At 34.5% G+C, this 13,095-nt stretch overlaps 1 protein-coding gene across 4 annotated transcripts in view; it reads left to right on the forward strand.

Moving 5' to 3' along the window:
* VPS45 (vacuolar protein sorting 45 homolog) overlaps positions 1-13,095 on the forward strand; it is a 67,155-nt gene that overhangs the window by 9,359 nt on the left and 44,701 nt on the right. For all 4 annotated transcript variants that reach the window (XM_036867223.1, XM_036867205.1, XM_036867213.1 and 1 more), the window contains exons 3-10: positions 208-268; positions 4,161-4,240; positions 5,310-5,378; positions 5,499-5,636; positions 6,075-6,185; positions 8,432-8,566; positions 9,006-9,119; positions 9,535-9,702. In XM_036867223.1, coding sequence (XP_036723118.1) covers positions 208-268; positions 4,161-4,240; positions 5,310-5,378; positions 5,499-5,636; positions 6,075-6,185; positions 8,432-8,566; positions 9,006-9,119; positions 9,535-9,702 — 876 coding nt within the window. The remainder of the gene's footprint in view (positions 1-207; positions 269-4,160; positions 4,241-5,309; positions 5,379-5,498; positions 5,637-6,074; positions 6,186-8,431; positions 8,567-9,005; positions 9,120-9,534; positions 9,703-13,095) is intronic.

Genomic DNA, 13,095 nt, shown 5'->3' on the forward strand with positions numbered 1-13,095 from the left:
TAATGTTACATATGATTCCTGATCATTATATTTAATGTGTCTCTTTTTTATCCCCAGCCCTCACCCCTCCCAACATACACACACTTAATCTAGACCTCAGCACACGGTAGGCACTCAGTAAATACTTAAATAAATCAGTGGATGATACGTATTTATTACTTTTTCACTTAAGCAGTTCTCATATTTTGTTGGTTTGTTCTTTTCTAGGAGAATGTGGATTATCTGATTCAGGAGCTCCGAAGACCCAAATACAGTATATATTTTATTTGTAAGTATGTTATTTCACCTGTTCAATCATGTAACTAAATCCTAGCTAATATGTTCTATTGGGTACTTCATATCATCAGTAAGTTAATTGAATCCATCACTGTAAGAGTCTGGTGAGTTTTTTTGTCCTTTCAAAGTATTTCAAAGTATTAAAAGTGTTGGACCGACATTCTGTTTCTGAGAGCTAAATGTGATTTCCACTCATCATAGACTGCTTAGGTTAAAAACAAATTTTTTTTTAAGTTTTACTTTGCCCTTCAAGTTTCTTTATAAGTCAAAAGTTATAAGTAGTCAACTTTCACATTCCATCTTTGCCAAAAAAGTATGTATACTTATTTCTATTTTACACTCTTATGAACTGAGGCATAGAAGCCGATTTATTTATTTGGAGGGAGGATATACTTGAGTTTGTTGGAAAAGCAGAGATTTACTTTACATACCAGATGAAAACAGTCTACTTCTCTTTGCAGCTTTATGTAATACTTGAAAGTACAAGTCATCAGGTAGATATCTCCTATTTGCATAACTTTTGGGGAGAGGAAAGGGGGTGGAGGCCTGGAAATAAACTGGGTTTGTGGTTACTATACAATTTATATGGATTTTTTTAATGTAATACATTCTGCTTTGGAAGTTACATCTTTTCTCCTCTAGATGTCATTATTGATCTTCATAGCATTTGTATTGTTTACTTGAAGGCTTTGGAGTTTTAGGGCTTAAACTATGGTCTAAGATATATACTTTCTTCCGCATATACTACAATTTAATAATGGTACAAAAAATTAACATTTGTGATAAGACACTGTAGTTTATAAGAACTCTCTCATATTTTATTCAGCCCTTAAAACAACCCCAGGAGGTAAAAACAGGCAATTTTATTCTTTTCTGTCATCCTACTTTTGTTTTTGTAATTGTTTTATTTTTGGCTAATAATCACGGGTTTTCTTTTTCAATTAAGTTTTTTTTTTCTTTTTTTCTTTTATTTTATTTTTTTAAATTTGTTTGATTTTATCTTTGGCTGCATTGGGTCTTTGTTGCTGCGCACGGGCTTCCTCTAGTTGCTGCAAGCGGGGGCTACTCTTCATTGCGGTGTGCAGGCTTCTCATTGCGGTGGCTTCTCTTGTTGCAGAGCATGGGCTCTAGGTGCATGGGCTTAAGTAGTTGTGGCATGCGGGCTCAGTAGTTGTGGCTCACGGGCTCTAGAGCACAGGCTCATTAGTTGTGGTGCACAGGCTTAATTGCTCCGCGGCATGTGGGATCTTCCCGGACCAGGGCTCGAACCTGTGTCCCCTGCATTGGCAGGCAGATTCTTAACCACTGCGCCACCAGGGAAGTCCTTTTTTTTTTTTTTTTTAATTACTGAGTAGTATTCCATGGTATGGATGTACCACAATTTGTTTAACTGTTCACCTGTTGAAGGACATCTGAGTTGTTTCTAGTTTGGGCTAATACAAATAAAGTTGTTATAAATATTTGTGTATAGGTTTTTGTGTGAACATAAGTCTTTATTTCTCTGTAATAAATAATACCCAGGGAGCAATTGCTGGGTCATATGGTAGTTGCATGTTTAGTGTTTTAAGAAACTGCTAAATGTTTTCTGGCATGACTATGCCATTTTACATTTCCATTAGCAGTGTACACGTGATCTAATTTCTTTGTATCCTCACAAGCATTTAGTGTTGTCCCTGTTTTTCATTTTAGCCATCCTGCTAGGTGTGTAGTCATTCCAGTATTTTTTAAGTCTGATTACAAGCTAGGTACTGAGGATAGGAAAGTATAAAAACTTTTGTATTCAATGACACACATAGACACACATACACACACATATATTTATAGAGAGAGAGAGATTGATTCCCCATGCTGTCAAATTTATCTGGACATCTAACAGAATTACTGTTTTGCTGAGTCTCTTAGCTAAAAATTGAATAGATCATGAGATGAAAGACTCCCTTTTCCTCTGGAAAGAGTTATTTGATGCAGTGGTTGAGATTAATAACCAATAATAAGTCTAATATTTACTCTTCTGGTTGTACAGTTTGTTTGATTTGGGCTGTAAATCTATGAAGTCGAAAAAAATTATATATGTTAAAGTAGTTAGCACTAAAGCCTAGGAAAAATGGACTGTTGAAATGTCTTGGGTGGAGCAATCAATTTCACAGTTTTATTTGATTGAAATAAACTAAAATGAGTTTATATATGGTGATTTTATTCTTTACAGACTTTCAGCACAATTTATATTAATTAGCACAAAACTGGCCTTCTGCTCATGTCATTTTTTAATAATTCTATTTTTGTATATTCTTGTATAACAGGCTCCTCCCTTCCTTTATTTAAAAAAAAACTTCTTTATTATGGAAGTTTTCAAATATGTAAAAATAGAATAGTCTAATAAATCCCAATGTACCCATCACCCAGTTTCTACAATTATCGTACCATAGCCAATCTTGTTTTAGCTATACTGCTATCTACTCCCCCATCAATATTATATTGAAGATAATCTAAGACATCACATGATTTCATCCATAAATATTTCCATGTGCATCTCTAAATGATAAGGACTTGTTTTAAAAAGTACCATTATTATATCCAAATAATGAAAAAAATTCCTATTTATTCAAATATTCATTCAGTGTTCAAATTTCAAATTCTTTCATGCCTTTTTTTTTCACCACTGTTTGTTTGAATCAGGATCATAGTAAGGTCCACACATTGCTATTGGTTGATATGTTGTTTAAGTTTCTTTAATCTTCTATAAGTCCTCTCTCTACCCCAACCCCCATGCAGTCTATTTATTGAAGAAACTACATTGTTCTATTAAAGTTTCCCACAGCCTGGATCTTGCTGATTGCGTCTGCATGGGGTATTTTAACATGTTCTTTGCTATTTAAAATGTTCCCTCTGTCCTCTAGTTCTTGTAAATTGGTACTTGGATACAGAGGCTTAATTAGATTCAGATTTGATTTCTTTTTGACGAGAATATTTCATAGGTAGTGTTGTGTGCTTCCACTGATTGTCTCTTACTATGATACTAGCAGAGGTCAATGCCCAATGCCTAGTTCCATCCATTGATTCATTAGGGGTTGAAAAAAATGATGGTGTTTTGCTTTGCTTTTTTTTTTTATAAATTTATTTATTTAATTTATTTATTTTTGGCTGTGTTGGGTCTTCGTTGCTGTGCGTGGGTTTTCCCTAGTTGCGGCGAGCAGGGGCTTCTCTTCGTTGCGGTACGCGGGCTTCTCATTGCGGTGGCTTCTCTTGTTGCTGAGCACCGGCTCTAGGCACATGGGCTTCAGTAGTTGTGGCACGTGGGCTTCAGTAGTTGTCACTCGCGGGCTCTAGAGTGCAGGCTCAGTAGTTTTGGCGCACGAGCTTAGTTGCTCCATGGCATGTGGGATCTTCCCAGAGCAGGGCTCGAACCCGTGTCCCCTGCATTGGCAGGCGGATTCTTAACCACTGTGCCAACAGGGAAGTCCCAAGATGATGGTGTTTTAATTCTATCATTATCATTCCTTCTTTGCTTTTTAGCTGGAAAATTTCTTAAAAGAGGAGTTTCCCCTCATCTACCGTTTGGTTATCTGGTGGTACAGTTTGCATATAAAAGGATAAAAGCTTACTTCTTTCCCAGTATTTGCTATTTTCAATATAATGATTTGGTTCCCTAGCATCCTCCAATGCCTACAATGGTGGTTCCCTTTTTTTTTTTTTTTTAAGTATTATGAATTTACAGATTTAAACGTATTTGTGCTGTTCATTCCAACGTGAAGGTGTTTGACATATACCACAATGTATACTAAATTTCACTTAGTCATTAGACTTTAACTGTCAGGCCCATTTATGTCTAATTGCAGCAGAGATGATCTCCCCTGAGTCAACCACAACTTATATGTCTGTTTCAGATTTCAGTAATGTGATCAGCAAGAGTGATGTGAAGTCATTAGCTGAAGCTGATGAACAGGAAGTTGTGGCTGAGGTTCAGGTAAAGGTATTGGTCCTCTAATACATATCTTATATTGGCCCTTTCTAAAGATTTGAGTCTAAAAATAAGGAAGGTGTTGTCTCATAAGAAAGGAAGCTATTGATCAGACACAACAAATGTGCATTGCACCAGACTATACTCATATTTAGAAAGTTTGGAAGAGGTATCAAATTGAGTGGGAATAGAATTAAAGGAGGCAGTGGGAATGAGGAGATTGGAAAGGTACTGGATTGGTAGGGAGGGTTTCACAGGGTTGGGGACAGAGTCAGATATGTCTTATGCTAGTTTTATGAGCTATACTATAAGAATATTCATCTAAACAGTTATAGTTTATGTCTGATTGGGAGAGAATAGGAAGTAAAGGATGTGAATGAGGTTTATTAAAGTTCTGTTTGTGATTATCTTGCTTTGGGAAGTAGTAAGCAGATTTGTCATTAGGTTAAAACTTGAAACTCCTAAATATTTATACTGCATGCTATGTAATACTTCACATTAGAACATTTCATGTTACCTTTTCCTTCTTAAACCCTTTAGTGTTCTTGAATACATTTATCACAGATGTTTGAATACATTTATCACCTAAGTGAAGAATATAGTCCTCAGGGAAGCAAATAAACAAGTTTTGGATTTTCAGGAGAATGTGCTAGGTGATAAATGAATGAAAAAAGAATGACCTATTTTAAATCATATTCTCCCTCATGAGAATACACTGGACAGCAAAGTTCTTATTCATCTAACTGAGTGTAACATTGTATATCTTCAGCAGTGTTTTATTTTTACTAATTGATAAATCTCCTTAAGTATGATATGTATATTTATACAACTTTGTTTTTTTGGTTTTTTGGTTAAAGATTTATTATTATTGCTACTATTTTATGATTATCTTATTAATTCGCTCACATTGACTATTGTTACTCAATTGTTAATTGATCAATTTTTCTCTTTTATACCTGCATTTCCTCAAATTTGATTGTATCACATAGTATTATATCACATATGAAAAATATTATTGCATGATACAGTTAGGAGTTTATGGAATGACTGACTGATCCTGGTGCTTTGTTTGCAGGAATTTTATGGTGATTACATTGCTGTGAATCCACATTTGTTTTCCCTCAATATTCTGGGTTGCTGCCAGGTATGGAAAGAAAGGATTTTTTTTTAAGTTTATTTATCAGGTAGGAGTTAATTCAGTAAGTAATTGGACTTGTAAGATAAAATTCAAATATTTTCTCTGAATATATGTTTTAACAAAAAGGGTCGAAATTGGGATCCAGTCCAACTATCCAGAGCAACTCAAGGACTGACAGCTCTCCTTTTATCTCTGAAGAAATGTCCCATGATTCGTTACCAGCTTTCATCAGAGACAGCAAAGAGACTTGCAGAATGTGTTAAGGTATGGCATTCTCTATCTCCAGTTCCAAAACATCAAGACCATTCATTTCTTTTTCATATTTCAGAAATTAAAGGAATGTTTTATCTAAAACTAAGGAGATGATGTGTTAGGTTTACTGGCAAAGAGGTAGGCATTTGTAATTCAAGACCAAAAGCAACAAATTAGAGCTAAGATTCTTAGGTTTAACCCAAGAAACATTTGCAAGCTACTTAACTTCTTTTGATCCTATTAAACCGCTTGTAAAATAGAGTTTCAAATCCTAACCCCTTAAACAGAATGCTACTAAACTTTGTCAAGCTTTTGAATCCTTTTATGGAAGGCCTATGAAAGTGCAAGAAACTATTGTTAAATGTGGTTTTTGTGTATTAATTTTCTATTTATATCGTCTCTATCTGCTACTAATTGGTTCACCAAACCGTCTTTCTCTCTTACCCACAGCAAGTGATAACTAAAGAATATGAACTGTTTGAATTCCGGCGGACTGAGGTTCCTCCATTGCTACTTATTTTAGATCGCTGCGATGATGCCATCACCCCATTGCTAAACCAGGTGCAGAGCCCTTTGTTAGCATAATGAAAGGATGATTTCAAGTGGTATTCATCAAAATGCAGATGTGGAAATGAACAACATGGTCCATTTATTTGCCTCCTTATTTTCAGCTATTCTTGTTTTTGCCTTGTGTTTCCTAGCATTCTGGTATCAGTGTTCTTCCAGCCACAGTCATCTTCAGCTCTTTCTTCTGCCTCATCCTTCCTGTCCCTTTCTGCCACCATCCCTAATTAAGGCAACTTCTGGGTTCTGTAGATTCTACTTTTCCAGTGTCTGTTCTTTTCCATTCATATTGCCATTATCTTGGTGTATCTAATCTCTTATAGGAATCCTCAAATAGTCATCTTCTTGATTCCCCACTTTTAATTTCTCTCCACTCTAACGTATCTCACGGACACAATGTTGTTAAATTACTTTTACTATAACACAGTTCTGATCCTATTACTCCTGGCTTAAAAATCTTAATTGTTTCCCATTTGCCTACTGGATGAAATACAGACTCCTGAACTTGGCGTCCATGAGCCTTCACAATGTAGGCTCAACGTTATAGAAAACCTGCAGCTCACTACTGTGTAGCTATACCTCAGGATTTCCTGCCATCATTTTATTCATGTTGTGACCTCTCTTTGAACTCTGGCATGTTTGGAATACATTCTCTTCCCATCTTCACCTCTCAAAATTCTTATCCTTTAAAACCACTTGAAACATCTTTTAAGTGTTTTTGAAACATCTTGTGTCTCATGCTGCACTTTCTATGTTGTACCTTTAATTGTTTTCACAGTCTCCTAGGTTATACATTCCTTCAAGGCAGACTGTGTCTTACTAATGTTTGTTCTTCTGTGAATACAAGCACAGTGCCTTACACTTTGTAGACACTTTATTAATAGTGACTTTAAATTTATAGGAAAAGGCACAGTCTATATTTCAGTTCCATCCCAGCTTATAATAATGTTAATGCTAGGGGAAATCTGTGCTGTGGAATGCAACTTCTCTATGATATGATAGATAGCCTTATATTCCTAAAATTCAAAGTAATATAACTTAATAATATTCTATATATTACATATTATATGTTACATATTTTATATACATTTTAATAATATAACTAAAGAAATTTTGACAATATAAAAAAGTAGAAAGAAAAATAATTGCTTATAATTTAGCTTCCCAAAGAAAAGCAATCATTCATTCAACAAATTTCACTGAGGACCTATTATGTGCCAGGTACTGTATTAAGTACTAGAGATAAAAGGTTAAAAGGTACAGTCTCTGCTTTCAAAGAGTTCATGATCCAATGAGGAGAAAGTAAACATCATTTTAATTATGAAGTATGTGCTAATGGCAAAAGCATGCAGAGGATGCTGTCTATGGAAGCATAAAACATTTTGTTGTACTTACTTTAAATGCTATAATGAAACTTGCTTTTTCAAGGACTCATTGGCAAATATTTTAGGAAATAAAGCACCTACTTTTATAACCTCTGAAGTTATTTTAACAAATCTAGTGTTTAGATTTAGAGGGTAATTTGCTGGAAAATACTTAGTTTTCTCTAATGGGCCTGTGACTAAAAGTAACCTGTTCTCCATAAAAGGTGAGAAGGCAAATTTGGGGGTTTCTCCTTTCCAGTTTTACGAAATAAGTTCCCATTTTGTAAGACTGGAAACTGGTCCTTCTTCACAATGCATATTAAGTAAAGCTATAAAGTAAAATGGATTCAGAGGCAAGCTTCTGAATATGTGTGTTTTGATCAACTCACAAGGTTTTTTTCTGGTAATATTAGTGTTCCCAGGATAAATATAGCACCACTCAGATCTGCAAGAGCACACTTCTCATGCTGCAGAAAACCACAGAAGTGTACAGGAAATGGTACAGCTTGTAACTGCAGTACCAATATAGCCCTATCTATGAAGCCAAAAATATACTCTTAATTCACAGACAAAAGTTGGAGCTAATGATAGATCTAATTTGTTTTCTTTCTATCAGGAATATTAATCTGGCTGCCCTTCTTCCAAAAGTGTGAAATCTAAAAGTATTTTGACTTTCAGATGTTTAACCAATTAAAATGACAATCTTAATGCTTAGTATAGCACAAAATATTAATAAAATTTGAGCTAAATAGAGAACCTCCATGTAAACAAGACTAGTTACTAAGAATGTTATCAGTTTTTATTTGTTTTCCTGAACGTTTACTATTTCCATGTTTTGTCAGTTACCAATTTCTTTTTTTGTCATAATTCTTTATTTAGTGGACATATCAGGCCATGGTCCATGAACTACTGGGCATAAACAACAATCGGATTGATCTTTCCAGAGTGCCAGGGATCAGTAAAGACTTGAGAGAGGTGGTCCTATCTGCTGAAAATGATGAATTCTACGCTAACGTAAGTGGTTTAAAATTCTTTTAAATTTTTTTAGTTGTTTTTATGTAAGAAGGTTAATATTGATTTGTTAGAATGAGAGCAGGTTTGGGATTTCATGTAGAAGGATGATAGAGGCATCCTGTAGATAAACTGCATCTCAAGGGAAGGCAGACTTTTTTCTGACCCTTTAACAGTATTTTTTCACAGTAATCACATACTTAGTTTTGTACTTTTAAAATTAGAACCCAATTTATTTACTTCCCTCCTGTCCTTAGCCCTTTGTGAAAATGGTAATGGTATTCATCACCAGTGTCCTGGCCAATATCCAGATTTGGTAATGATAATGAAATTTTCTTGCCCTTCAGTTCTAACTGTATTCAGTGTTCTTTTTCACTTCTTTTAAATTGTCTGAAAGTCAGACTTGTTGATAGAACTGTGTTTCCAACTTCCTTTTTCATAGAATATGTACCTGAACTTTGCTGAGATTGGTAGCAACATAAAGAATCTCATGGAAGACTTTCAGAAGAAGAAACCAAAAGAACAGCAAAAACTAGAATCAATAGCAGACATGAAGGTAAATTGAACATGTACATGGATGATTAACATGCAAGACTTTGGAACTATTCATGTAACCAGCATTTCTGGAATATTCTTGATCTGATTTCTGCCTTGATTCCTTTTGTTTGGTTTGAGATTATTTTCTGTAATACTTCTCTTTAGGAAAAAATATAGTGAAAACTTCATAATAAGCCATGTACTTCTTTCCATTCATCAGTCATATTTGGACTACTTGAAGACTCAGTCTACTGACATATACTCATTCTTCTCTTCTTAAGCATAACAAAATGCCATGTGACTGAAAGTATTACATGCCTTAGTCTGGGCAGAAGAATAATCTCTGCCTTTTTTTTTTGTTTTTTCCTTCTTCATACATGCCTATCCTCATCAAGAAATAACAGAACCCCCAATTGATGTTTTTCCCATGGCAGGCCTTTGTTGAGAATTACCCACAATTCAAGAAGATGTCTGGAACTGTATCAAAGCACGTGACAGTGGTTGGAGAGCTGTCTCGGTTGGTCAGTGAGCGGAATCTGCTGGAGGTTTCGGAGGTTGAGCAAGAACTGGCCTGTCAAAATGACCATTCTAGTGCTCTTCAGGTATCTATTCAATCCAATTTGATGAGCACCTACTATGTGTAAGGCACTGTGCCAGGCAGAGCAAGAGATACAAAGGCAAGTAATCCTTCTTAACCAACATGGAATTTACAGTGTAACAGGGAGTTGAGACAAGAACACAAATTAGTATTATTTAAGATAGATGTATGATAAGAGGGATAGTAGAAGAAAAATGTGCAATCTCAAAGGGTTCAGGCAATTAATTGTTTAGGAGGGCAGCCTACTCAACTAGAAAGAATGCTAGACTAAAATCAGAAGATCTGAATTTCAGTGTTTGATTTGCCACTGCTGGCTTTGTGACCTGGAGCTGTTGGCTTAATCTCTGAGCCATTTTCCTCATTTGTTAAATAAGTGTAATGATATTTATCTCACAGCGTTGTTAGGAAGATTTTAAAGATATAATATATTAAAATGCATTATCTAGGTTTTTATTATTGAACATCTGCTGTTTATTCCACAAACATATGAATGCCTGCTCCATGTTCATGGTGCTGTGAGGATCTAGTGGAACAAAAATGAATAAGATACCATCCTTTTCCTCAAAAAGTTCACATTTTAGTAGGGGAGAAAGAAATTTAAACCAGGAATTATAATATATGCAATAAGTGCTATACTAGAGGTATTACAAAGGGATATGGAAATACAGAGGAAGGACAACTGTTTTCCCTAAGGATGAGTCTTCTTAGAGCTTCTTAGAGACGATGATATTAGGTTTGGTTCCAGACAAGTAAATAAGTAGAAGTGCACCAACCAGAGAAAAGGAAGGAAATTCTCAGCAGAGGGAATGCAGGCATGGAGATGTGAAAAAAAAAAAAATTTTTTTTAAGGGAACAGAGACTAATTCAATGTAGCCAGTGCTGGATATAAGATGAGGAGTGGTCTTAGATAAGCCAGAAGGACAGATTGAGGCCTGTATGGCCATTGAAAGGAGGTTGGGCTTTAATCTTAAAATGATGAGAGCTATCAGAGGATTTTAGAAAAAAGTGACATAATCAAACCCTAGCCTCATGAAATTTACAGTGTAAGTTGAAGAGACAAAACTAAAGCATGAGTAACAATTAGGCAGTGTTTCACGTTAATATTTAATTAAGTCAAAATTGTGGTACTGACTATAATAAGATTTGAGGTTATTAGGGACAGTTTCTTAGAGAAGGTTATATTAAGATGGACCATAAATAATGAATAGAATCTGGAGGAGGATTTCAGCAAAGAAAAGATGCAGAGCTATGCAGAAAATAATAAACAGCATGACCTGTTGAGAGTGGGTGTGGGTGTGCAAGAGACATAGGAGATAAAATTGAATTGGTAAACAGGAACTAGTTTATGAAGACGCTTGTAAGGGGGATTTGTACTTGCTGAGATAGGCAAAGAGATCCAGTGTAGAGTCTTATGTAGAAGTTGATATGATGAAAGCAGTATTTTAGGAAATTTAATCTAGTAAGGATGCTTTGGAGATGAAAAAATTTGAAGTCAGAGAGGCTAGAAGACTCATAGTGATAGTAGTAAAAATGTACAGAAGGGCAAATATGAAAGACATTTCAAAGGGAGAAAATAACTATTTAGTGACAGATTAGATATAAGGATAACAAGACAGAACAAATCAGAGATAATTCCAAAATTCCTGAGAAGAGGCAAAATATGCTATCACTGACAGTAAGTAACTTGGGAATGAGAGTCCTTTGGGAAATAGCTGTTTCTAAGCCACTTATTATAAGAAGCACATTTCCTTATTAATAGGACCCTATATTCTAAAACTTAGTCTGTTTCTTTCCCTGCTACAATTCTGCTTTATAAAATAAAGCCAGCATGGTATAATGGAAACAACACAGGCTTTGGAGCCAGACTGTCCTGGCTTATGTCCTATCTCTATGTATCAAAGTTTCTCTGGGAAAATTACTTATTTTGCCCAAGCCTCAGGGATAATGATTTCAAACTTTTAGGTTGTTATCAGGATTTAATGAGATATAAAATGCTTCCCATACGGTAGGTACTTTGTAAAGGTTAGTTTCCTTCCTCTAAGCATAATTTTTTAAAGATATGGTACAATCAAAAGAAAGAAATTCACCCACCTGTGGTTGCTCTAGTTATACCAAAGTCTTCACTGTGATTTATGTTGATAGTTGTTGGTTTTTAATTTTTAAAAATGTTTATCAAGAGTTCCTCTGAAAACACCATCATTTTGAAAATCATAAAGATACTATTTGCTTTATATTTATGTAAAGTATTTCTGTCAACACTTAATTTTATCTCTGTGTTCTTAAATCTTCACAAAGAACTTTTAGGCTGACTTTATATTTTTAGTTGTATTAAATGCTAATTTTTTTTAATCTATTTTTTTATTGAAGTATAGTTGATTTACACTGTTGTATTAATTTCTGCTGTACAGCAAAGTGATTCAGTTATACATATATCAGCATTGTTTTATATTATTTATATCATTGTTATGATAAACCATTATGGTTTATCATAAATTCTAATTCTTAAATAGATAATATAAGTACTTGATGAAAGAGATACATAGTAAAAACTGAGTCTGTTAGTTTCACTTGCATCCTTACAGTTATTCTGTGTGTGTGCAAGCCTCTATGAGTGTGTATATTTCCTTCTCTCTCTTTTTAAAATTCAGATGATACCATACTGTACACATAGCTCTGCATTTTGCTTTTCACTTAACTGTGTATCTCAGAGATTGTTCCAGACCAGAACCTAAACACTCATTCTATTAAATCACTAAATAGTATTTCTTTGTAAAGATACATCACAATCTATTTAACTTGGCCAACTTAATTTAAACAGCACTATTAATAACAGTTTATAGTTGGTTTGTGGGCCTAATAGAAGTATTCCTGTGAAAACTTTATTTTTCTCAATAAAATGAATTTTTTTCTCTTATTAAATAAAAATACAATTGTGTCCTGTAACTAAATTTAAATTTCCTTATGTTTCTTTATCATTTTATTTTTCCCTTTAAAACAATAGAACCAAACTTAATCACTAGCCAATTTTAGTATCTTTATCTGTATCTCACCATATGGAAAGCAGTTAGAAAAGGCTACTGTAATTCCTTGCCTGAAATCTTATTTTTTGTTCATTTTAAAAGAAGAACAGATACTTTAAAATATGAATTCCATTTGTGATCCACTTTATATTTTTAAAAATTATCTTTTGAACGTTTTCTTGCCCAGGGTATTAGGGTTTTACAGTGAGCAGTTGATTTGGACTTCCCCATCATAAAGGATTTCTTTGACAACATGATTTAAATAGTCAATAAAGAGAACTTTTGTTTAATAATGAGTAGATGCCAGGGGCCTGACCCCTAGATGGGTTACAGCATTCCTTGGCTTGACCTTAGGTGATAATAAGCAATGAATTGAC

The sequence above is a fragment of the Balaenoptera musculus genome, chromosome 1 (assembly GCF_009873245.2).
Source record: "Balaenoptera musculus isolate JJ_BM4_2016_0621 chromosome 1, mBalMus1.pri.v3, whole genome shotgun sequence".
In the NCBI taxonomy this organism is placed as follows: domain Eukaryota; kingdom Metazoa; phylum Chordata; class Mammalia; order Artiodactyla; family Balaenopteridae; genus Balaenoptera; species Balaenoptera musculus.